The 24,439-nt window shown below is 46.0% G+C and overlaps 2 protein-coding genes across 2 annotated transcripts; one reads left to right on the top strand and one right to left on the bottom strand.

Moving 5' to 3' along the window:
• Positions 1 to 16: 16 nt before the first annotated feature.
• klhl43 (kelch-like family member 43) lies at positions 17 to 9,858 on the bottom strand. The gene is made up of 6 exons (XM_080859358.1): positions 9,638 to 9,858; positions 4,548 to 5,142; positions 3,726 to 4,072; positions 2,802 to 3,101; positions 2,447 to 2,622; positions 17 to 2,264 (listed from the first exon to the last, which is right to left on the bottom strand). Exons 2-6 carry the CDS (start codon positions 5,008 to 5,010, stop codon positions 1,403 to 1,405), a joined length of 2,148 nt encoding a protein of 715 aa, XP_080715484.1. The 5' UTR covers positions 5,011 to 5,142; positions 9,638 to 9,858; the 3' UTR covers positions 17 to 1,402.
• A 1,328-nt stretch (positions 9,859 to 11,186) lies between these two features.
• On the top strand, positions 11,187 to 24,032 carry eloa (elongin A). The gene is made up of 12 exons (XM_080859027.1): positions 11,187 to 11,314; positions 12,221 to 12,277; positions 12,589 to 12,701; positions 12,971 to 13,662; positions 14,135 to 14,433; positions 15,159 to 15,273; positions 15,989 to 16,141; positions 16,581 to 16,678; positions 19,787 to 19,967; positions 20,389 to 20,521; positions 21,120 to 21,253; positions 23,175 to 24,032. The coding sequence occupies exons 1-12, from the start codon at positions 11,204 to 11,206 to the stop codon at positions 23,234 to 23,236; spliced, it is 2,148 nt and encodes a 715-aa protein (XP_080715153.1). The 5' UTR covers positions 11,187 to 11,203; the 3' UTR covers positions 23,237 to 24,032.
• The last annotated feature ends 407 nt before the right edge of the window (positions 24,033 to 24,439 follow it).

Genomic DNA, 24,439 nt, shown 5'->3' with positions numbered 1-24,439 from the left:
AAACACATCTGCAGTGTTGTCTTAGGTTGGCTTTATTCAGTGAAACTGTTGGGATCCGACACAACATCCTGCATCACTTTTTTTTTTCTGTGTATATATCCCACTTTTTGCCTTCAGAAACCATCCCCCAAATGACTGCTTCTTTTTTAGCTTCTCCAACCTGTTCAAAGGGGTCTGCATATCGCAAAACAATAAAAGACTTTGCCACATTAATAAACCAATTCATAGTCAAATCTTCACTTCCCTCTTAAGCATTTGTTTCTTGCCCCGTAATGGGCAAGCATCCCGTTGGTAAGTTCCACTGGCACTCGCATAAGGTTTCTCAAGGTCAAGAAGAGAGTGGGTCTCCTAGTGGGGGAACACCCATGCAGTCTCAGGCCAGGGGGGGACCTGCAGCTTAGACCCGCCTTATAGCTCCGGTCCGTGGCATCTTCAACATGCACTCCGTTGGAAATGTATGTGAAGTGTTTGTGTATCAAAGATTCAAAGATGTGTTTCCTTATATTGGTATGGGAAAAGTTTGTGGGTACATAGATCTATGGGGACCCTCTTTAAAGTAACATGATTACTGAGGCAGTGACGGACTGCATGTGATGCATCAGTTTATGATGCCATAAAGCGGTCTCTGAGGGCTAGTGTGTGTGTGGGAGCTGGGAGGTAAAGGCCACAACTGGTCCCCTTAGGCCTGTGGCTGCATGGTGGGTTTGTCTCCACATTCTCATGTCTCCACTATATCTGCTGTTACATCTTGCTATATAAAAGCTTCAATGTCACTAAATTACTTTTTTTTCTCTTTTAATTTTTAAAAATTTTTTTTTAAACATTTTGTAAAGTTTCGAGCTAAACTACTATGAGAAATTATCCTTTATTACTTCACATAGGAATACACTGTATATAATAATAATATTTAAATAAATGAAAACTTTGGTTAATGTCATTTGAGAATTTACAACCTGAACCCTGGGGAGAGTGCAAGATGATATTTGTCAAAGAACATAGCGGCTCAAATGCTAAAATTCACTCATGCTTACTCAGATGTGCATGTTCAGGCACTCTTCCACTAGACAGCTACACACACACACACACACACATTCTGTCACTCTTTCACTCTCAGACTGGGCTACATTACAAACTTTCATGTGTGTCAGGCACACTGAATGCTGACTTCAGTTAGGTCGTTTCACATTCTTTAATGATCTGGGCCCTTGTTGATTCTTTTCCAAACTCAAGAACACTTCTAATCTCGTCTCCTCTGTGCTGCTTAGACACGTCACCCGACTCTTCATCCTTCCTCTCGATCTCTCTGCCTCGCCCCTTCCTCTTCCTCTGTTCTCCTGTTCTCGTCTGTACATGTTCCTCTCCCTCTTTCTCCCTCTCCTGTACTTTCTCTGTCTTCCTTCTTTCAAGCAGTGATGGGCTGCTGCTCGTGGATGGGGGAGGTTTTTGGTGGGTTGGTGAATGAGGGGATTGGTGGGTTGATGAATGAGGCGATTGGTGGGTTGATGATTGAGGTGATTGCTGGGTGGATGTTTGCGGTGTTGCTTGGCGAGTTGGGGGTGTTGCGGTGGCGACGGGTGGCGTGACGAGGGGGCAGGGCCAGAGCGCAGCAGGATACGCCCACCGTGGGCTCCGGTAGCTCCTCCCCTGCGGCCCAGCTGTCGGTTTTGGGGTCGTAGCGCTGCACGGCTGCCTTGTAGCGCTTCTCGGACTCGTTCCAGCCGCCCAGCAGGAACAGCTGCCCGCCGAGGACCGACAGCCCGGCGGTGCTCACGCCCATGGGCAGCGGCGCGATGCGGCCCCAGGTGCCGCTCTCGGACTGGAAGACCTCCACGCTCTGAACGTCCACGCGCTCGCCGCCCGGCCCCAGCTGGCTGCCGCCCACCACGTACACGCGGCCCTCCAGCGCCGTGCTGCAGTGCCAGCCGCGCGGCGTCTCCATGGAGGCAACCTCCTGCCAGCTGTCTCCCTCCAGGCTGTAGACAGCCACCGAGCGGGTGTAGGCACAGTTGACGTAACCGCCGGTGACCAGGATGTCCCCGGACGGCAACACGGCGCTGGAGTGGCAACAGCGTGGGGCCTCCATGGGGCTGCGCAGCTGCCAGGTGTTGGTTGAGGGGGTGTAACTCTCGATCGTAGCCAGCAGGCCCTCGGTGTTGCGGCCCCCAACAGCAAAGAGGCGCCCCCCGGTGGCCACCAGGCTGAAGTGCGTGCGCTTTTGACGCATGCCGGTCAGGTGCAGCCAGGTGTTGAAGCGGGGGTCATACCTGGGCACAGGTGGATAAAAGGGGCCAGGGACAGAAACAGTAAATCAAACAAGATTCTGGCCTTTTAAGTCCTACAACTTGCATCTGTTTTTTTTTCAATATAATGAAGGTACTAAATAGCGTGCTTGCTGAGGGTGTTGCCTGCCTGGTGTGGTAATAAGTATGTGCTGGTATTTGCCTACCTGCTAAGGCAGCTGACGGCATGCTTGGCTTGATTGCGGGCATCATTCTGGTCCTCTCCTCCAGCCACATACAGGAAACCATCCATCACGGCCACACATTGGTTAAAGCTCTTAGCTGGCAGCTGGGTCAGGTGACGCCAGGCAGCCACACCCTCACGAGGGTCTCTCCACATTACCTGTATTCAAGTAGAGGTTTGTATTTTGCTTTTGATAAAATTTGTGGTGGGGAAATGTGTTTGGATAGCAGCTGTTTTTCTAACCTTGTGGTTTTGCAGAGATTTGTGACTCTGTTGTGTGGCTATGAGTTAATGTGAGTGTAAATGAGTTAAGTTGTAATACTTTATTTGATTCTCACCTCACGACTCAGTGTTCTCTCTGTAAGTGATGGCCGTCCGCCGACGGTGAGCAGCGCCACCTGGCTTCCACGCACAGAAGTGCGCTTGGACTGCAGCACATTCTGCTGGTGAGGCAGCAGGTGGTAGTTCATGGCATCCACCAGCAGGCGGTGACACTGAGGGTCCAGCATCATGCGGGCCACGGGCTGCACCTCACTGACCAGCTCGCTGGCGGGGATCGTCTCAAAGCGCACATGGGACAGGACCTCAGCCGCATGGACCTGACGCTGCGGGTCAAAGTCCAGCCACTTCATGGCCACCTGTCACACAGCCATATTTAAACACACACACACACACACACACAAACACACAAACACACACACACACACGCACACATACATACAAGGCCACATTTAGAAATTAACAGATCCAGTGTGCTTTATTAATAGTCCTCTATCTGTAGTATAGTATTCCCCTGTGGCTGGGAGTGAGATTCAGCTTACAGTAAATCACAAATACGTATTTAAGGCATCAGAAGGTACTGTTCCTACAGCTGGGACACATTTGTATCAAGTTTTCAGCGTCAGGTGTTGCAACAGCAGACTAAGTTGTGTGAGGCTAACTTCACTGAACCGCTCCATGTAGAAGCAGAGCAACCAGCAGAGTGTCTATCTATGACAGCCCTGCCTGCCTGCCTGCCTGGTGTTGACCTGATGAGAAACAATGCGTGTGTGTTCTTTGTGTGTGTGTGATTCACCTGTAGTACTTGTGTTATGTGTAGTACTTAGTGTGTTTCTATGTTCTATGTTTTATGTTATGTGTAGTACCTACTGTGTGTGTATGTATGTTTTTTATGTTTACTGTATGCACCCATACACCAGAGCAAATTTCAGGTAGGCGTACACCTACTTGACAATAAGTCTGTTTCTGATTCTGATTCTGACCTGGAAGGTGCTGATCTCCGAGGGCAGCACAAGGGCGTCGTCCTGCAGGAAGGAGAGGATCTGTTCCTGGGTCAGCTGGTTGAACTGGGACGACTCGGCGAACTGGGCGAAGTTCTGCATCACGTAGCGGCGGGAGGCGTCTCGCACGGGGTTCAGGCCGTAGGCGGTGGCGATGTTCCAGATGTACACGCAGGTCTGCATGTTGAGCTCGGCCAGGAGGAAGTCACTGCACATCTGCAGCAGGTGGGGGATACGCAGCACCATGGCAGCCCACAGGGTGCAGCCCACCGTGTACAGGGACATGTGCACACGGCCCAGGTAGGCAAAGGTGATCACATTAGCCAGCCCTGAGGAGGAGGAGGAGGAGGTGGTGGTGGAGAAGGAGGAGGTGGAGAAGGAGGAGGAGGAGAAGGAGGAGGAGGAGGAGGAGGAAGAGGAGGAGGAGAAGGAGGAGGTGATGGAGGAGGAGGAGAAGGAGGAAGTGGAGGAGGAGGAGGAGGAGGAGAAGGAGGAGGAGGAGGAGGTGGTGGTGTTATGGCTGTTTATGTGGTAGCCTTCCAACTGGGCTCTCAGTCCATAACTATAACTAAACCTGTCATCATGATCATTAATGATTAATTCTTACGAGATCTTTCAGCCCAAAAACTGCTCTATTGAAAAAAGTTTATACTGTAACAATGGCTCGATAGATACAGCCCAAAACGCTTTTGCACATACACTTCTCTCTCTCTTCTAAGAGTTTAAGGTGTGGATGTGGAATAATGACATAATTCATCATGAATGACAGTATCAGTGCCAGTGTACACAGTATATCAGGCCTACCCAGGGGAGAGAGTGTGGGAAGCTCCAGGCGCTTCAGTGTTGGGTCTTTGGCAAGGACCTCCCTCAGGTACTGGCTGACTGAGGACAGGACCAGTTTGTGCACGTCGAAGGCTTTGCTCTTGGTCGCCAGCTCCATGTCGGTGAGGAAGCGCTCCTGGCGCATGCGACTCAGCTCCTCCAGCATGGCGGATCCATGGAGGGGGCGGGTCAGCTCGTTCCCAATGCCCAGCCCCCTCTCTCCGGGACGGATGATTGGAGGAAGAAGAGGAAGTGGGAGGGGCAGGCCGTTGAGGCAGTTAAGGTGCTCCACGTTGAGCGGCGCCTCCAGCTTCTTCACTCCCTCGGACACAAACACACCCTCGGATGACAACACAGTGCTTTCTGATGCTGTCACCACGACTTCTGAAGGCTCCGGCACACCTTCCTTCTTTAGGGGGCGAGAAGCCTTCTTCTTGGGGGCCATTTTCTTCAGTTACGCTCTTGGGAATTCACTTCAGTGATAATCTGAGACAAAGCGACCGACAGGCAGGCTTCTAGCAGATGGAGTCAGGCAGCTGGTAGGCGCTGGTGTTGACGTCACAGTGGCACACAGCTCCTGGGAAGACGTAATGATAAACATTAATTATCAAAGTGGGAGACAGATTGTCACTGTCGTCCAGCACTGAGACATTTAGGGGAAGCCGCATTGGGTGTCCTGCATAGGCAGCCTGCCTGAGTCAGTGTGACTGACAGCTGTGAGTGGGCTGGGGCTGGAGAGAGGGTGGGGTGGGGTGGGGTGGGGTGGGGGAGGGTTGGGGAGGGAGCCAGAGACAGGGCCAGGCTTTCAGTTCACAGCTCTTGCATTCAAGCTTACAGGCTCAGATATAAATAACACTATGCGGGCCTTGCAATTATAAATTGAAATTTCCCAGAGCTGGGCAAGAGGTTTTGTTATTTATTTAGCCGTCATCCATAAATGACTAGCTGGCGGCGGTGGATCTTCAGGGTACAGGGCCATCTGTTCGACTAAAATACTGTAGAGATAAATATATGTTTACTAAAAATATTACTGCCCATAATTGCCAATTAGTCAAGTTAGTCAATAGAAATGGTTAATAGTATAGAAATACAACAAAGCGAATCTTTGAGAGAATGTAGGGAGGTTGAAACATTAACAAATATACAACAAAAGCACACATACTTACATGTGGAGGCACAATATAATAATAACTGGAGTGATGCACACAAGTCACTGTCTAAAAATAGGCTTAATCGGGGGCAGGGGTGAGTCTCCAGTGCTTAAATTACCCTCCATCTGTCCTTCCTCCTCTGTGTGTGAAACCCCCTCTCCCCTCCATCTGCCTATTGGAGTCCGTCCGTCCCCTCCCGTCTCCTCTGTGAGAATCATTCTCTCTTTTTTCAATGATGACATGATTAAGGTAGTTAGGTTGAATTGGATTCTCTCTCAGTTTTCGTTTCAGGGGTTTCCTTTAAACTTTTTTCCTCGTTTTAGTCAAACAGGAAATATTAGTAATATGCCTGGGAGGGATCCACCCACAGATAGTGACACCATTATGGAAATATAGTGTCTGGGGGATGGCCTGTATTTAAATACCTGCATGTTACATCACGGTTGTACAACTGTTGATCTGAAGTGGTATTGAAAGCTTCCACTAATAAGGCACCTTCACCGGGAAGGACTAAGAACAAATAGGAGTTTTCTCAAGGCGAGTCAAAATGTCAAAATGTTACACATTAATTCTGCTTATGACGCTCATGTTATCCACCTTGGATGTGTACACTCTCTCTTTTTTCTGCGGCTGTGTTTATGTGCACGCTGTACGGACAGATAAGCACCTGTGATGTCAGAGTTACAAAGTACACTGATTATCAAAAACACATAGACGTCATTAGAAGGAAAGGAATCAGAAATCAGGCACATTCCATTCTCTCCCTTCTCTCCATGTTCTTAGTAAACAGAGGGCCTGATGTTAGAACCTGATGTTAATAATAATAATAATAATTCATTTTATTTTATTTTTAACACACTTTTCATTCACAGGAATCTCAGAGTGCCTACATATTAGAAACTAACTATAATAATACAATAAAATAAAAAATTGTTAACATAAGCATAACAAAAATGCCTTCCTGAATAAAAATGTTATAGCCTAATACCATGACAGAGAGATTAGCTGGAACAGGTGTGCACCCCCTGGCTGTGTTTCATACTTGAAGCGTGATACTGGTCAGCAGGAGGGGACTATTTATTTCTCTGGCCCATGTTTACTAATAGCAGGTGGAAGTGCAGAGGGCTAATTGGGTCAACAGGCACTGGTCACCCAAATCCACCCCCTCAACCTCCTCAATCAGAATGGCGGGGTGAATGTCATGTTCAGAAAGGCCTTCAGGGGTGCTGACCATCAGGCGACATAAGCTATAGTGTGAAGAGAACCATCCAGAAAGACAGAAAACCAGCCCTATTAAAGAACCAGATTAGTGTAGTGGTTCTTACAAAAGTTATTGGAGAGTGTGAAAAGAACCATCCAGAAAGACAGAAAACCAGCCCTATTAAAGAACCAGACTAGTGGAGTGGTTCTAACTACCGCAGGCATAGCTGTCTGATGGACAGAAAGAGGTTTCCTGTTGTCACAATATTTGGTCAATCCGGTGTTATGAGACACTCAAATGTGGTACGAATTAAGTCACTCTAAACTGTCTTTATGCTCATTTTTATGGAATGTCTAATGTGATACAGTGTTTGGCTTTTCCAGAGATAGGGGAGGCTATCTGGATACAGAACAATCAGGTATACAGAACTATCTAGGTTCACTCTGCCCAGAAATCCCTCTTTAGAGCTTTGTTTGGCGTGCGGTGTATCATTTTACTGAGATTGCCAGTGATTGAAGTGGGACGTGACTCCCTGATGTGTTGTGTTTGTGTTGCAGATTGGGTTAGACTGTGAGAGTGTGACATTAAGTGTAAGGTTATGTTCTGCAGCATGAGGTGATTTTGATAGTTCTCTCCTAATTGGATGGGATTCAAAGTGAAAGTAGGTCATAAACACGTTTATCATTGCCCTGACCTATCTCTACCACACACACAAACACACACACACACACACACACACATACACACACACACACACACACACACACACACACACACACACAAACACACCCACACACACACACACACAAACACACCCACACACAAACACACACACACACATACACACACACACAGATGCAGATCAGTGTTATGCAGTTAGGACCTTTCTATGTCAACATCTTGTACATCTTGTGGCCTTCAGCGCTTAGGTGCAGCTTGACCCCACACACATACATGACAGGCACTCAAAAACAACATCCATACAGACACAACAAGCACACACACCCACAACTACCTACGTATGCATGTCAACCCCCACTTGACCACCAGATACACCACCTCTTGGTATGAAATGTGCCGTATAAATAAAGTTTGATTTGATTTGATTTGATTCGATTCGATTCGATTCGATTCGATTCGATTCGATTCGATTCGATTCGATTCGATTCGATTCGATTCGATTCGATTCGATTCGATTTGATATGACATGACATGAAGCAACAGCCGTCGTCCCCGTGATATGTGTGTGTTAAACTAGGACGAGTCGGAGAAAGAAAGAGGGAAAGAAGAAGAGTGTCGGAAGGCTGGAATGAAAGAAAAACAAGAAGAAGATTTCTCATCAACCCATAGAGGAGGAGAGGGAGGAGGAAGCACTGAGGAAGAGGAGCTGTCGGATGAGGAGGATGAACACGTATAGATGAAGGTGTGATGGGTCAGTAATGGAATGATTGGTGAAGATGAGAAGAGTGCAGCAGGAAAGAAGAGATGGGCTGAGTGGTGAGGTTTTCCAGTGGCTGTCTGCAGCTGCTGTGCTTGTCAGAGCAGGGTGTGTGTGTGTGTTTGTGTGTGTGTGTGTCTGTGTGTATGTGTGCAAGTGTGTGTGTGTGTATGTGTGTAAGTGTGTGTGTGTGTGTGTGTGGGGGGGTGATCCTAAAGCTGTTGCCCCATCAGACTGGCATGCCAAAGTCACCATGCACAATATTCACTCCCCTCCCCTCCCCTCCCCTCCCCTCCCCTCCCCACCTCACGACCCCCATGAATGCCTTCTGCTAGCGCTGCTAGTTTTTTATAGGTGTTGAGCAACACTCTGTGGTCGGCTAGTACAGTCCTTCTTCAGCAGCTCACACACACACCCACACACACACACACACACACAGACACACACACAGACACACACACACACACACACACACACACACACACACACACACGGAAACACACACACACACACACACACACACACACACACACACACACACACACACACACACACACACACACACACACAAACATCTCATCCCAACCATCACTGAGAGGTTTAGAGAGCTTGTGGAAGACAAGTTACTCATTTGAGTGGGTTGATGCTGTGGTGTGCTGTCATGGTGGTGTGAGACCCATTGAGATGATGTATTCAGATGGGTGAATGTGTCCACAGAAACACAAAGCAGAGACCCCCTTCATCCACCCATGCACCCATCCTGTGCTACATGTCCTGTTTGTGTGTGTGTGTGGCTCTATTGGCTCTAGTCATCTCACCTGACAGACAGATAAGTTGGAACAGCGTCTGTTTACATTTGGACATACTGCAATCTCCTGCTCTTGATGTCAGAGATGAATGTCACACGTAATTTACGTATCAGTCCTATTTCCTATCTGTGTGCTGACATGCTCCAGTCTCTGAACAGTACCAGGCTTTTATTTGTGTCTGTGTTTGTCTCACTGGTATAATACATCCTCTGCCATCTTGCTGCTACACATCAATAACCTCTGACTAAGGTCCCACTGTAGTCTTATAACGATTATAGCAAGCTCTCAATCATGTCTTTGTGAATGAGAATGGTCTACTGTTTCCTTTCAGCTCAAGTGTCAGGAATAGCAGGTCTCTCCTCTCAATGCTTGGGCAGTCATGCAATCAGTTGCACATTACTGAGTAGGCTAATAACAGTTTTGTCTCTCATTGTTGAGAGAGATTGTTACTCCACTCCAAGAGTAATATTTACCTTATATCTTTCCTTCTTGTGCTCTTTCCTCTCTGTTACTTCCCTTCCTTATCCTTCTATCTTCACTTTCGTGGCGCTGTGAATGTGTAGATGTTATCCTCCTCTTCCACGTAGCAATGTCCCTCTGTCCTCTGCCTGTCTGAGGTGTTGTGAGCGTGCCCGTGTGTGAGCATGCATGTGTTTGAGTTGTCTGACGTCCCACCAGAACTATGAAAGACGAGCCTGTCGCTCACGCACCCAGCTATGCGTCCAGCTCCAAATACACACACACAGGCACACACACGCTCACATGCACACACACACACACACACACCCTCACATGCACACCGCCAAATACAGAGAGACAGCCTGCCAGAGTCACTCCATATACAGTTACCCCTTCCCTCAAATGGCAAGGGGCTGGTTTTGTGTGTGTGTGTGTGTGTGTGTGTGTGTGTGTGTGTGTGTGTGTGTGTGTGTGTGTTTGTGTGTGTGTGTATTTAAAGCTAGGCCTGCTTCTCTGGCATACCTCAGTTCTCGGCTTGAGTATGTCATATGGCTGCCTGTAGAGGGCACCTGGGAACATGAATACAAAGCACTAAAGTGCAACAACACAACAGTGCCCCAACAATCATATTTAACAACAGGTCAAAACAACAGCAGCCACACACTGATCAGGACATCACAACGAACAATGAGACAAGGTCATGGAGCACAATTCACACAGAATGCATCACAACCATTAACTGACCTATGTTCTGTTGCTTATTGTATGTTTTATTGTTGACTGTTGTCTGTGTATTGTTATTTATTCTATGTTCTATTGTTGACTATTGTCTGTGTATTGTTACTTTTTTGTATGTTTGATTGTTGGCTATTCTATACAAATATTGACAATAATAATGAAATAATGTACCTGTGTAACCTACATTTCCTTGTACTTTTTTTTCTTCATTGGGTCTTTCCTATCCTTTAGCAGAAGTGCCAGAAAATTGATTCCATATTGTAAGGCAAGAAATCATGAGTTTCTCTCGGATATGTATGTATGCATGTATGTTATGTTATGTATGTATGTACACACTCACACACACACAGACACACAGACACACACACACACACACACACACACACACACACACACACACACACCACTTACTGCATTTATCAAGTTGAAATATCATCAAGAGAAAAAGACTGGGTTACTGGTAATAATGGGTATTACGATGGTGTCATAACATTACCTTAGCGTTGTCTACACACAAAAAACACACAAAGACTATTCTGGAATGTAGAAGAGTACTTTAATACTGTAGTTTAGTGAGCTTAAAGTATTTTTAAACAGAATAAGGTATGGAGTGAAATTGGAGTAGAAAAAAAAAATCTGAATAAGAAAACAAAAAAAAGATTTAGCTTGTTTGCTCTGTAGAGGCGATTATGCCGGGATCCTTCCCGATACACGAAACATTCTGTCCCTACCTGGATGATAATAATAATGGATTAAACCATTCCAGTGCTGTCAGCTGTTTCGTGACGTAGTTCCGGGAGCTCCATGCCAGTAAAGGTACGGTGAAGCCGCGGAGCTGGGGAATGAAGCAGTTTCCGGGGCCTTCGGTTCCACTTGTAAACATGGCGGAGGAGCTGCTGGAAGCGGTGGAGAGATTGCAGTCCAGACTCTCCGAGAACCAAGAGCCTCGGAAGGTAAAGGCCGGTGGATTGCTGAGGGCAGGATGTAAACTAATGATGGTCGATCGTATTGTGATTGGTTCTGTTCCAACGTGGCGACGCAGTTTACTGAAAGTAGCCTAGTCCACTATCCTAGCTGCTTTACAACAGCACGTCACGCATTAAATGCATTCACTTTTAAGCAGATTATGTTTGTGGATCGCAGTATCTAGTATGATATATAGTGATATCTTAAGATGTTTTACTAGAAATCTCGACGACACTTTTATGCCGTAAACGCAGGCATAAGAAATGTCAACCACAGCTATTCCTGAAGTAGCCAGCGTAACGGAAACAGGCAGACAGTGGTTACAACACTGTTGCCTGCACTTGTCATACAATGATATTGCCTCTCAGACAGTGTCGGATCAGACCAGTTATATATATACTGCACCACAACAAGGGATATAAACGCGATTGTATTCTTGGCCTAGAAAATTGTAATTTTTTCACAAAGCCCCGTGAAGCCCCGCTGACTTGCTGGGTAAATAGAACTCTCGTAGCCCTTACGTAGGCTACTTTCTCCCCCACTCATGATTAGGGCCCACGTCACCAGGCGTAGACACAGCCAACATGGTCATGCACAGACACTGGAGTCAGATTTCTCACTCCTTTTGGTCGCACCTGGTGCCAGGTGCTCGTCACATAATTTGGTGCAAATGTGAACTCAGAAGATCTGATTTTATGTGCCCCCCCCTCTCTCTTGCTACCTTGGACTTGGACCTAGGGTGTTGCATTGCTTACGTCTGATAGTGTTTATGCCAATCCCTGCTTTAGTGTAATAATTTGCTAAATTAATATTGACAACACTGACGTAAGTGTGGTATTACTTCCAGCTTGTACTGTGGGTTGATAAGTGTGTGTGTGTGTGTGTGTATTTAGCTGCAGAAGACATTGAAGAGGCTGGCAGAGCTACCCATGACTGTGGACATCCTGGTGGTGAGTGCACTTTTTTTTTTACCTTTTCTCTCCAGAGAAACAGCAAGGGCATATTTATGAGGAGATTATGCACAGATTGTCTCGCGTTGCCTTGGGCGATTGTAGCACATCTCCATCGACAGTCTGTTTTCGACTGTGATGGCTCCCTCATGGTGTCTTTATGGAGTGTAATAACACTAATGTGTGCTACTTTATGTACACAGTGATCTTGTTCAGATATTGTCGTGGTAGTAGTGAATGAGTGAGGCGTGTTTAGCCCCAGTGGTGTCTCCATGCAACCTATGAAGATGATCTCTGTCCCTCCCTGACAGGAAACGGGTGTTGGGAAAACTGTAAATTCTCTCCGGAAAAATGACTTGGTGGGAGAGTTTGCTAAGGGCTTAGTGGCTAAATGGAAGAAACTTGTGCCCCAGCCTGCTGATCGGTAAGTTAATGTGTCATTGGTGCTTTGCCGTTTGTAGTTTTGTCTGCTATTCAGATATCTGATGATTTCATGTAATGAATGAGAGGGGATTCTTTTGGTGAGGAATTCAAATCTTATACAAATACAATACATCTTATTATCTGTGACGATGGACACCCTAGATGTGGTTTTTCATGCTCGTCTATACATTTATTTCCGGTTATCCATACTAGACACTTCTCTCCCGAAAGCTGTTTTAAATGGTTGTTTTTCATCACGTTTTCCCATAGGCCTACTCCCACTAAAGATGTCCGCTCACACTCACAAGCATTAGACCTTAAAAGAGGCCATAAACGACCACGCGAACCTTCTCCCGAAGACATTCGCCACGCAGAGGAGGAGGAGGAGAAGGAGGAGGAAGATGAGGTGGAAGACGAGGTGGAAGACGAGGAAAAGGAGGAGGAATACGAGCACCATGAGCAAGAAGAGGAGGAAGAGGAGGAACATGAACACGAACACGAACATGAACATGAACATGGACACGAACACGTCAGCCGGTACCAACACAATTACTCCCCCTCTCCTCCGCAAGCATACAGCCCCACAGCTCCTGGTCTCACTGGCGAACGCCTGGCACAGTACCAGCCGGGCTACGACAGTCCTCAGGAGGAGTCTGCACCCAGCCCCCCACGGAAAGAGCCCCGCCACAGCAAGCCTCACCGAGACCCAGCCAGAGAATACAAAGACCGCCCGAGAGAACGTCACAGCACCCCCGGTGGCCTGGAGCAGGAGCGCCGGAAACAACCTCCTCAATCGGCGTTGAGTATTGCGGGTGTTGAAGGGAAGAAGAGCAGCAACCGGGAACAGAGTAGTAGCAGCAGCGGCGGCACACATCGACAAGACAAACACAAAAATACACACACACCGCACGACAGGAAACACAACCCACATGACAGGAAGGAGAAGAAGGGAGGAAGCGATGGTAAATATATATAGTGTGTCTGTGTCTGCGTCTGTCTGTGTCTGTGCCTCTGTCTGTCTGTATCTGTGTCTGTGTTTGTGTCTGTCTGTGTCTGTGTCTGTGTCTGTCTGTTTGTGTGTGAAGGTGATGTGTTTGCATGTGTATATGGTTATCCTCTTGGTCTGCACTTGTGTTTGTGGTGATGAATGTGTGTATGAAAGTGAAATGTGTGTAGAAATCTGTGTCTGTGTCTGTGTCTGTCTGTTTGTGTGTGAAGGTGATGTGTTTGCATGTGAATATGGTGGTCCTCTTGGTCTGCACTTGTGTTTGTGGTGATGAATGTGTGTATGAAAGTGAAATGTGTGTAGAATATTTTGGGCATGTATGGCTGTTAGTGAGTTGTTGTGATTGAGTTGTGTTTCATCAGTGACTCTATAGAAGGACCTGTGAACCTGGCTTGACTAATTCCCATGTGTGTCTGTGTCATTGGCAGGGAGGGCTCCGGTGAAGAGAGAGGAGGTGGAGCCTCCTCAGGAGGAGGACAAGGACGATTTTGAGACCCCAACCATGTCCTTTGAGTCCTTCTTGACGTACGATGCGCCCACCCCAACCAAGAAGAAGAAGAAGCCGCAGCAGCAGCTGAAGCCTTCCCCGAGGCCTGCTGCTCCTCCACCTCCAGCGCACCCCTCCAAACCCAGCAGCTCCAACGGGGCCCGCAGCAGCAAACGCTCGGAACGTGCGCCGAGCCCCACTTCCACCCCCATCGCCCCCACACCTGAGAAACGCAGAAAGGTGAGGCCCCATGCACGACATGCACCTGCCTCCTCCACCCATTATCCAGCCAGCTCCTCCCACCCCTAGAGCACCTAGCAACCGCTTTTGCTATTTTTGTGGTTTAAGTTCAGATGTTTCTGATTTTGTGTGTTCTGTAAGTTACGATGTTCAAGTGCACAGTTTTACTGATCTGGAGTAACTTCAGAGGCATTTATAAAGATGATACTGTCATTATGTTTAGTATTACCTGAAAATAGTGCCCAACCCCAGCCATTGATGCTTACCTCCAATACATTCCTCACTCGATTGACTAAGACTGAGTGTCGTAATGAGAAGACTGCGAGAGAAAGAGGCTTAGATGTCTTATCTCTATAATAAAGAGCTGTCGCTAGAGGCACTGGCTCCTCCACTCCTTAAACTACATGCCTGGGCCGAGCCTGTCCCACTCTTCTAATCCCTGGAGCCTCCACATGTGCTTCATACTCCTAGAGTAACTCACCAGCACTCCTCCCTCAGTCTCCATGCCATGTCTCCATAACGGTGGCTTAGGCCGAAACGCGTCTGGGAAATAAACTGGTCTAAATAGCAATGAGAAAAGCTTGAGAGTGCGGTTTTATTCTACTCTAAGTTAACATTCTTTTACTCGCACCCGAAATCGCATTTATTTTTGGAAGTGGAGTGCGCCTATCCCTACTGATGTGTCCATGGAGTAACAGACTGCGTTGTTTCTCTTCTCTGACCAGGTGGTGGACGTGATGCCCACCCTCCCTGACATTCCTCTGCCAGCCATCCAGCCCAACTACCGGCCCCTCCCCTCTATAGAGCACCACACGCCCGTGTCCCCGCAGAGACGTAAAGGTGACTCACTCTCTCTTGCTCTGACATTTTCAACTCTGCTGTAGTATTGGTAGTGGCAGCGGCAGCGACAGCAGTAGTGGCAGCAGCAGAACTACCAGCGGTAGCAGTTGTAGTGTAGTGGTAGCAGTTGTAGTGGTAGCAGCAGTAGTGGTAGCAGTGGTAGCAGCAGTAATGGTAGCAGCCTTAGTGGTAGCAGGTTAGTGGTAGCTGGGGTAGTGGTAGCAGCAGCAGTGGTAGTAGTGGTAGCAGCGGTAGCAGTAGCAGCAGTAGTAGTGGTAGCAGTAGTAGTGGTAGCAGAAGTAGTGGTAGCAGCGGTAGTGGTAGCAGCGGTAGTGGAAGCAGCAGTGCTGGCAGCGGTAGTGGTAGCAGTAGTAGTAGTAGCAGCAGTGGTAGCAGCAGCAGCAGAAGTAGCGGTAGCAGTAGCAGTAGCAGTAGCAGTAGCAGTAGCAGCAGCAGCAGCAGCAGCAGCAGAAGTAGCGGTAGCAGCTGTAGTAGTGGTAGCAGTAGCAGCTGTAGTAGTGGTAGCAGTAGTAGTAGTAGTAGTAGCAGCAGTAGTTTAGTATAGTATATGACTGTATATAGTATATCACTGTTATGGTAAATTGTGTGTGTTGAGGACAAGTTCATGGGTAACTCAAGTGTTAAGATGTCCTCTCTCTCTCCAGTAAGTCAATCTTGACAGCAGACTGATACATTTCTCTTCTCCTTCCACCAGTTCCTGTGTCGAATGAAGAGGAGGATTCCGGCTTCACAGGCCGACGTTTTAACTCTAAAATGACGGTGTACTCCGGCTCCAAAACGGCCTACCTACCCAAGATGATGTCCCTATATGAGCAGTGTATCAGAGTTCTCCAGAACAACATTGACTGTAAGTCCCTGTGAGGGAGACTGGACTGTACTGGACTGTATCTCTATGTCAGGCTGAACCTAGAACGTGTCTTTATATTATGGCATTACTATGCATCACCAAAACAGCCACAAAGACATTGTACTTGTAGAGATCTTCTGCATGTTCTTCCAAACTCTGTGTTTATGTGTATTAGGTCATACATATTATCTTAGTGATTAGCCATTGCTAATAGTTATCTCATGTTTCCAGAATGTTATTGTTATTGATAGATGTTATTGTTGTATGTTTTTGTAAGAATTTCTTTGTGTTGATCCATGGTGTCTATAGTGAATGATGCTGTATTTGTGGTGAGGTTTTGAGTTATAGGTGTTCAGTAGGTGTTTTTTGTGGTGACATCACCAGTTGAGAGACCACTTTATTGCACTGGATTCATTTATGATTGATGATGTTTCCTTAGCAATTGATGAGGTTGGGGGCGTACCATTTGAGATTCTGGAGCCAGTTCTGGAACGCTGCACCCCAGCACAGCTGTACCGCATTGAGGAGTGCAATCAGGTGGGTAACACACTTGCATAGATACACACACACACACACACACACACACACACACACACACATGCATTCAGAAAGTCAACTCATCTTCTATTGGTTTCATGGATGGAGTGTTTTTATTAATTTATTAAAAATAAGACTGAAATACGCCATTTGCGGAAGTATTAAGACCCTTCACTTAATACTTGGTGAAAGCCCCTTTGGCAGCAAGGACAGCCTCAAGTCTTCTTAGGAATGATCCTACAAGCTTGGCCCACCTAAGTAAGGTGGTGCGCTTCGGGTTATTGTCTTGTTGAAACCTTTGCCCAAGCCTGAGATCCTGAGCACTCTGGAAAAGGTTTTTACTCAGGATTGCTGATATTACTAAATTTTTCCCTCAGTTCTGATTAGTCTTACAGTTCCTGTCGCAGAACAACATCATCCCCACAGCATGATGCTGCCACACATTAGTTTGACTGTAGGAATGGTATTAATGAGGTGATGCTCAGTGCCTGGTTTCCTCCACACATGCCGTTAGAAATTGTCAAACGGCCAAATAAATCAATCTTCGTTTCGTCAGACCTGAGGATTTTGCTTCTCATGGTCTGAGAGTCGTTTAGGTGCTTTTAGGCAAACTCCCAGTGGGCTGTCATGTGCCTTTTAGTGAGGAAAAGCTTCTGTCTAGCCACTCCACCAGAAAGGCTGGATTGGTGGAGTGCTACACTGATGGTTGTTTGTCTGTAAGGTTCTCCCATCTCCACAAGGGAACTTTGGATCTTATTCATAGTAATAATTTGGTTCTTGGTCACCTGTCTGAGCAAGGCCCTTTGTCCCTGATTTCTCAGTTTGCCTGGGTGGCCAGATATAGGGAGACGAGAATGATTGAGGCCAACATCAATTGGGCAATTTCATTCCTGCACAAAGTTTCTTGTATCCTTTCCCAGATCTGTGTCTGGACCCAATTCTGCCTGGTAGATCTAGGGGCAGTTCTCGCGACCTCATGGCTTGGTTTTCTCTCTGTCATACAACATCAACTGTGAGATATTATATAGACTGGTGTGTGCCTTTCCTAATTATGGCCAATGGATACAGTTAGGCACAGGTGGACTCCAATCAAGTTGTTGAAGGATGTCAAGTACCATTGATAGAAGTAGGATGCACAGCTCAACTGCAAGTGTCATAACGGTCTGAATATTTATGTAAATAGGATATTTCAGTCTTTTATTTTGAATAAATTAACAAAACACTTCAAAACCTGGCATAGCTTTTTCATTGTGGAGCGTTGTGTCTAAACTGATGAAATACATTTCAAGATGAGTCTGAAACATAACAAAAAGTGGAAAAATCGAAAGGGTCAACATTTCTGAATACACTGTACATTCATACATACATGCACAGACACTCACACCCCTAAAAGGACCCGTAGTATGTTGAGGAATTTATTGTATAAGACTCAAACCTGCATACATTAGATTCAACTATTGTCAATATGCAGTGTATGGTTTACGAAGCCTATGAAATGCAGGTAGCATTTAACCAGAAGTGCAAAAATAAACTGTTATCTACAGATAAGTGCAGGAAAAGTAAGTACAACTGGTGTGCAGTGGAGGGTTACAATATACAAATATTGTATATGTATATATTTTAAATGCGCACATACAGAGAAGTGGACAGAGTGAGAGAACAGAGAGTGTGAATATAAGGTTGTATGTTCAGTATGAACTGCATGTGTATATTTGGTATAAGTATTTGTCAGAGTATAACCAACATGTGTACAGTTGAATAGTGCAAACAACATGTTCTGAAGAACTGAAACAGGGCAGTAGTGAGTGCAGTGATGCTATTACAGTGCTGGTGTGGAGTTGAACAGTATGGGAGCAGATGCATGGCGGTTGTCCATGGAAGTCCATGGTTAGGGTGGGAGGCATCCTTGAGGATGTTTCTCGCCCTGCTCAGGCAGAGCTGGTGATAAATGTTGTTGATGGTGGGTAGCTTGGGGCCGGTGATCAGGTTTCACCACCTGCTGGAGTGCTTTATGGTCTGATGCGGAGCAGTTGCCATACCACTCTGAGATACAGTTTGTGAGCATGCTCTCAATGGTTGGAGCCATAAACAGGAACGCAGTCATGGCTGAACTTGGGGGTACAGAAGAGGGCTTAGCACGCAGCCTTGTGGCACGTTGGTGTTCAGGGTGATGGTGGAGAATGAGAGCTTGTTCATCTTAAAGGATGTGCTGATGCCAAGCTTGCTAAGCTTGGAGGGGATCACAGTTTTAAATGCTGAACTGAAGTCTCTGAACAGCATTCTGACGTACAAGTTCTGACTGTCCTGGTGGGTCAGGGCAGAGTGGAGTGCCGTGGAGATGGCAAAGTATCTGAGACCGATGGTAGGAAAACTGATGTGGGTTCAATGTAGCAGGCAGACAGTATTTCAGGGTTGAAAGAATCCTTCTCTTGAAACACTTGGTGAAAACGGGGGTGAGTGCGATGGAAGTTATTAAGAGCCTTAACAGTAGAGTGCTTCAGCGCTGGCACCATAATGGGGAGCCAGGGACCGATTGAAAGTGTCCTTGAAGACCCCAGCCAGCTGCTCAGCACAGGCTCTAAGCAGGCAGCCAGGTGTTCCATCAGGGCCAGCTGCCTTCCGTAGATTAACTTTGCTCAGGAGGGAGCAGACGTCTGAGGTGAGGGTGTGAGGGAGGCTTCTCATCAGGAGGGCCTCCTTATTTCCCTGGTCAAAGCAAGCATTGAAGTAGCTGAGATTGTCAGGGAGGGAGTCAGAGCTGGATGGAGGCACAGTGCTGGGTGGTTTGATGTCTGTGTTTTATCTGTATGGCTTGCCACATGCACTGGGGGAGAGGAGCTGTGTTTAGCTAGCCTGGGAGATTCCCTTCCTCAGGCTCCCCAGGTCATATACAGTACAGTGTATATACAAACATACATACACAAACACACAAATACAACATTGTGATCCTTCATTTTCTCTGTCTCTTTCTTTCTTTCTTTCTTTCTTTCTCTCTCTTTCTTTCTTTCTTTCTTTCTTTCTCTCTTTCTCTCTCTCTGTCTCTCTCTCCCTTTCTCTCTCCCTCCCTCTCTTTCTTTCCCTCTCTCTGTCTCTCTCTCTCTCCTGCAGCACTTTTTGGAGGACACAGATGAGCTGTGGAACAAGCACTGCCAGCGTGACTTCAAGCGGGAGGGCCCGCAGGAGTATGAGTCATGGCGGGAGCTGTACCTGCGCAAGCACGACGAACGGGAGGAGCGCCTGCGCATGCTCACGTCGAACATCATCTCGGCCCACGCCAACAAGCCTAAAGGTAAACACACATGCACAGGCTGGATTTGCCAGCTCGGCTCACGCTAGATGCCCTGAAGGTACACACATGCATACCATGAGGCATATATAGATCACCTAGTGTAGATCCCAGGGTTCCGGAGGAGCCCAATTTAAACCCATGGACCCATGGAGAATGGAATGGACTAATATTAGTCCCATGGAACAGTGAGAGTGAATTTGAATAGCCCCCTAACTGTGTGCGTGTGTGTGTGTCTGTGTCTGTGTGTGTGTCTGTGTGTCTGTCTGTGTGTGTGTGTGTGTTGATTTGGCTAGCTGCTGTTGGAGTTGTGTGACTGTGTGGTGATGCGATACGGTTGCGCTAGTATGGGATAGTGATGGTGAGGATTGTGGCGCTCCCTTGTGTTTGATGAGCACTTACCTCTATGCTTCTCCCTTGACAGGTCGTACGGTGAAGATGGCGTATGTGAACTCGGTTGCCAAGCCTCCGCGAGATGTGCGTCGCCGCCAGGAGAAGTTTGGCACAAACAGTGGCCCCTCCAGCTCCAGTGCCAGCTCTGGATTACCTGCAGTCCGGTAAGACACCTGAGTGGGTAAAACAGTTTGCATGGTTTGCCAGGTTGTGACAGAGGTGACATCAGCTGGTTAGAAATCCATCTGCAAAAACACTCGCAATTTAAGATAAGATACACTTTGATTAATCCTGTGAGGGAAATTCAGTTGTCATAGCAGCAAGGTAGTAGGAATAAGAATCAAATATCTATGTACATAAACATCAAAAATAAATGAATACAAATATGAATAAGAAATAAACTAAATAGATAAAATAAAGAGACAACAAACTTATGTCTCCAGGTGTAAAAGACAGGCTGGGATCTGTGGGGGGGCATGCTTCTGCCTCCTGGGGTAGGGGGCTGGTGGTGGGGGCAGACAAGGTGTGAGTGGGGGCACTGATGGTGGTGAGTAGGTACCCCATCTGCCCTGCTGAGCTCATGGGCGTTTGGAGGTCAAACCTGTTGAAAAACTGGTTCATCTCGTTAGCACGTTCCAGGGTCCCTTCAACGGCAGTGCTTGACTGTTTGTAGCCAGTTATCTTCCTGATTAATGATAAAATCAGATTTGTATTCAATGTCAAAATGATTTAAATTTGTGTCTGCCTTTGTGTTCCCATCAGGATCAAGCCGGCGATGGCCTACAGCTCTCAGTCGGATGACGGGGCCCACTCGTCCTACAGCAGCCCCCCCGAGCCATCCCGCCCCTCTGTATCTGGGGGAGGGCACAGCGCACGTGAGAAACCACAGGTCAAAAGTAAGTCCTGCATTTATCTTCGGGTCTCTAAGCTCACTCCGATGGACCTACCTTTGTCTCAAACTCACACTGAATCACTCAAAGCTTTTTAATTAATATAAATCACTTACTCACAAAATTAATTAATGAGGACCCTCTAAGGGAATGTAACCTTAACCTGTCAGTAAACCTTTAGACCATATTTTATATCAATAATATTATTTACACACCATATAATGTCTAGGTAAGGCATTGTGGTGTTAATGGAGATTAAGAATTAGTTTTCTTGATACAAAACAGGAAAAAAAAAATGTTGTCTCTTTGTTTGCCTTTCCATATTGTTTTCCTGAGCAACAAATAAGTGCACAGATGCAATGTTGTATGGTCCTTACTGGAAGATAGCCCAGTGTCCACGCCCAGAAGCACACAATACACTGTGGGTCAAACCTTAGTTCCTGCCCCAGGGGGCGTTAACACTGTACTGTACTGAGCTAGGCTTAAAACAGGCCTTATCCAGGAACACAACTTCTTTTCCATTATTTACAATGGCAAACATGGAACAGTGCCAAAGGTTTCCACCAGTGGCGTTGGTTACATGACCCCTAGTGTAGACGTAAGAGTAGAGTGTAAACGCATCAGGATCTCTAGCCCTGTGTAGGATAGGATAGGTTAAACTTTTATTAATCCTGTGCGGGAAATTCAATTGCCAAAGCAGCAGGGTAGTGGGAATAGTAATCAATTATCTATATACATTATCATCAAAAAAAAAAAAATTGAATAAGAAATAAAATAAATAAATAGATAAAATAAATAGACAAAATAGCAAATTATAGACAAATTATATAAATATTATATGAAACGTATGTTTGATTGGTTTGGTTGTAAAGGCTACTGGCACAAAGGACTGGCCAAGGCGCTTTGTGGTGTGCCGAGGAGGGATCAGTCTGTGGCTGAATGTGCTCCCCATCTGCAGTAGCTCGTCATAGAGGGGTGTACAGACGGCACATAGTGTAAATGGGGCTAATGTCTTGATACCAAGGCTTATCTCCTATAAGGCAAACCCCTTGATGTTTGTTATAAGTGTAGGCCTGAATTCTGAAAGAATCTTAGCGCTAAGAGTTCGCTCTAAAATGTATTGGCCAAAAGGTCTGATGTAAAATGTTCTTGCTAAATTGTTGAGCGGAACTTGCATGAGGAAGCACTAGTTAAAGTTCAAAGCGACATGGGGGTTGATCTCAATTTAATTGTTTCCACTTCCAAACAAAGATGTAGGCAATGCAAGTCTTACTTGTTCTTCAAATAAGGCACACATGCAAATGCTTAAGGAGGTGTTTTAGACATCGTACATTTTAAATTAACTTAAAATTAAAATGTATTAAATCTAAACTTTAAAACTGCTGCCCAGTCGTTTCCTGGTGTGGTGTTCTTGATTGCATCGTGTCTGACACTGGAGGTCAGTGCATTCCTTTCAAACCATGAAAATACTTGTGTGGTTTCTCCATCTTGACAGCTTGATATCATTAACTCGGTCCAACTAGTGACTCAAGACTCATCCCTGGAAGCAGAGTGTTCAGGGAATATATGTGATTTGGTTGGCCTTACTGGCACAGGAGTTGTTGTAGGTGTAGGAGACTCCATTAAATTGTTTTGTGGATTACATTTCCCCCCCCTCTCTGCTTGTTAGGGGGTACTTTTGGCCCCAGGGTTTTTGTGAACATTGGCTGTTTATTGTGATCATTGTGAGAATGCTGTTGAATAGCTTTTGTTTCCCGATGGCACAGAGTTAAAGTAAACTTAGAATATCTATTTGAAAGAGGACCTCAGTTGTCACCGTTTAAATGAAAGATTCAATATAAATTGAAATGAATACATTTAGTTGTATGGAAAATGCAATAATCGTCTCTTTGCCAGCCTCCTAAATGTCTTTTTTTCTTTCTTTCAGAAATTGCTCCAATGATGGCCAAAACAATCAAAGCATTCAAGAACCGTTTCTCTAGGCGATAAGGAGAGAGAGAGAGTGAAAGAGAGAGAATGAGAGAGACGGACTGCAGTGCAAGACTGTAGTTTTGTTTTTTTAAAGAGGAAGCGCACCATAGGATTTCTTAAATGTGTCTGTTCAAATCCCTACCCTGCCTAATCCTACAATGTCTTTATGGTTATACATGTTCTGGACCGACCACTGGACCCCTTCAGTCACACCAGAACACGCACACACACACCAAATTCATCCTGGCGTGTGGTCCTATCTATTCTTCATTCAAAGGCTGGCACTAGAAATGGGGCTGAGATACCAGGCTATGAACTTTTACGGCATTCATATTTTTAAAACACATAGCATTTGGTAGGATATCAAATAACCCAATGGATTTGAATTTTGTTCTTTCGGTGAGATCACACATACACGTACATATACCTGTTACATCCCCCTGTTTTCACACTGTGTGCAGGTCTGAGTGTAACATTCACACTGGGGTTTTCACACTGTGTTCCGGTCTGAGTGTAACATTCACACTGGGGTTTTCACACTGTGTTCCGGTCTGAGTGTAACATTCACACTGGGGTTTTACTTGATGTATCGTAAAAGAATGTGTTCGTGGAGCGCAGGGCTACACACCACCACCACTGAGAGCGAGAATGGGAAAAGTGAGAATCTTCATAGGAACCCTGCAACTTAATGCAACTATTTATTTAAACCCTCGGGGCCAGACTCCTCAGAGCCTGCCAAACACAAGTGGATCAAAAATATTAATTTTAATAGATTTTAATAAATGTAATATGAACATTTTTAATAAAATTGACTTTTGCCCTCATTTGTTTGATCGCGATTTTTTTTGTTCAAAACATGTCGTTTTATTGTTCCTAACCATTGCTCAATGTAGACTAGACTACCATATGTAAAGATTTAGTTGAATGTTTGATATATCTCAGGATGAAAATATTATGAAAGCCTCCTTAAAATATACTAAAGAAATTATAACATCTGATCCAACAGCTCCGTTCTTGCATCATGTCTGTAGGCTATTTCTAACGGATTTATTCAGCAGTGTACCCCTTTTGCAAATGAGCATAGAACGAGGAGCTTAATATTGCTAAATGTCATGTAGAGGTAGGCTACACAACCCACACTTTTACCCTAACTAACAGTATTAGCTGCTGTATTTTTACCATTAGACCTACACCTGTGTCGTATCAGCATGATGAGTTATT

This window comes from Sprattus sprattus (assembly GCF_963457725.1).
Source record: "Sprattus sprattus genome assembly, chromosome: 20".
Lineage (NCBI taxonomy): Eukaryota > Metazoa > Chordata > Actinopteri > Clupeiformes > Clupeidae > Sprattus > Sprattus sprattus.
This window is presented reverse-complemented; position numbering and strand designations above follow the sequence as displayed.

What these genes read in the sequence shown, in the direction of transcription:
- klhl43 (XM_080859358.1), bottom strand. Translation starts at nt 5,010, where the DNA reads ATGGCCCCCAAGAAGAAGGCTTCTCGCCCCCTAAAGAAGGAAGGTGTG. An exon ending in CGGAGATCAGCACCTTCCAG is followed by an intron (nt 3,102 to 3,725) that starts GTCAGAATCAGA and finishes GCTGTGTGACAG; the next exon opens with GTGGCCATGAAGTGGCTGGA. An exon ending in GCCGTCAGCTGCCTTAGCAG is followed by an intron (nt 2,265 to 2,446) that starts GTAGGCAAATAC and finishes ACCTGTGCCCAG; the next exon opens with GTATGACCCCCGCTTCAACA.
- eloa (XM_080859027.1), top strand. Translation starts at nt 11,204, where the DNA reads ATGAAGCAGTTTCCGGGGCCTTCGGTTCCACTTGTAAACATGGCGGAG. An exon ending in AGAACCAAGAGCCTCGGAAG is followed by an intron (nt 11,315 to 12,220) that starts GTAAAGGCCGGT and finishes GTGTGTATTTAG; the next exon opens with CTGCAGAAGACATTGAAGAG. An exon ending in CACCTGAGAAACGCAGAAAG is followed by an intron (nt 14,434 to 15,158) that starts GTGAGGCCCCAT and finishes TTCTCTGACCAG; the next exon opens with GTGGTGGACGTGATGCCCAC.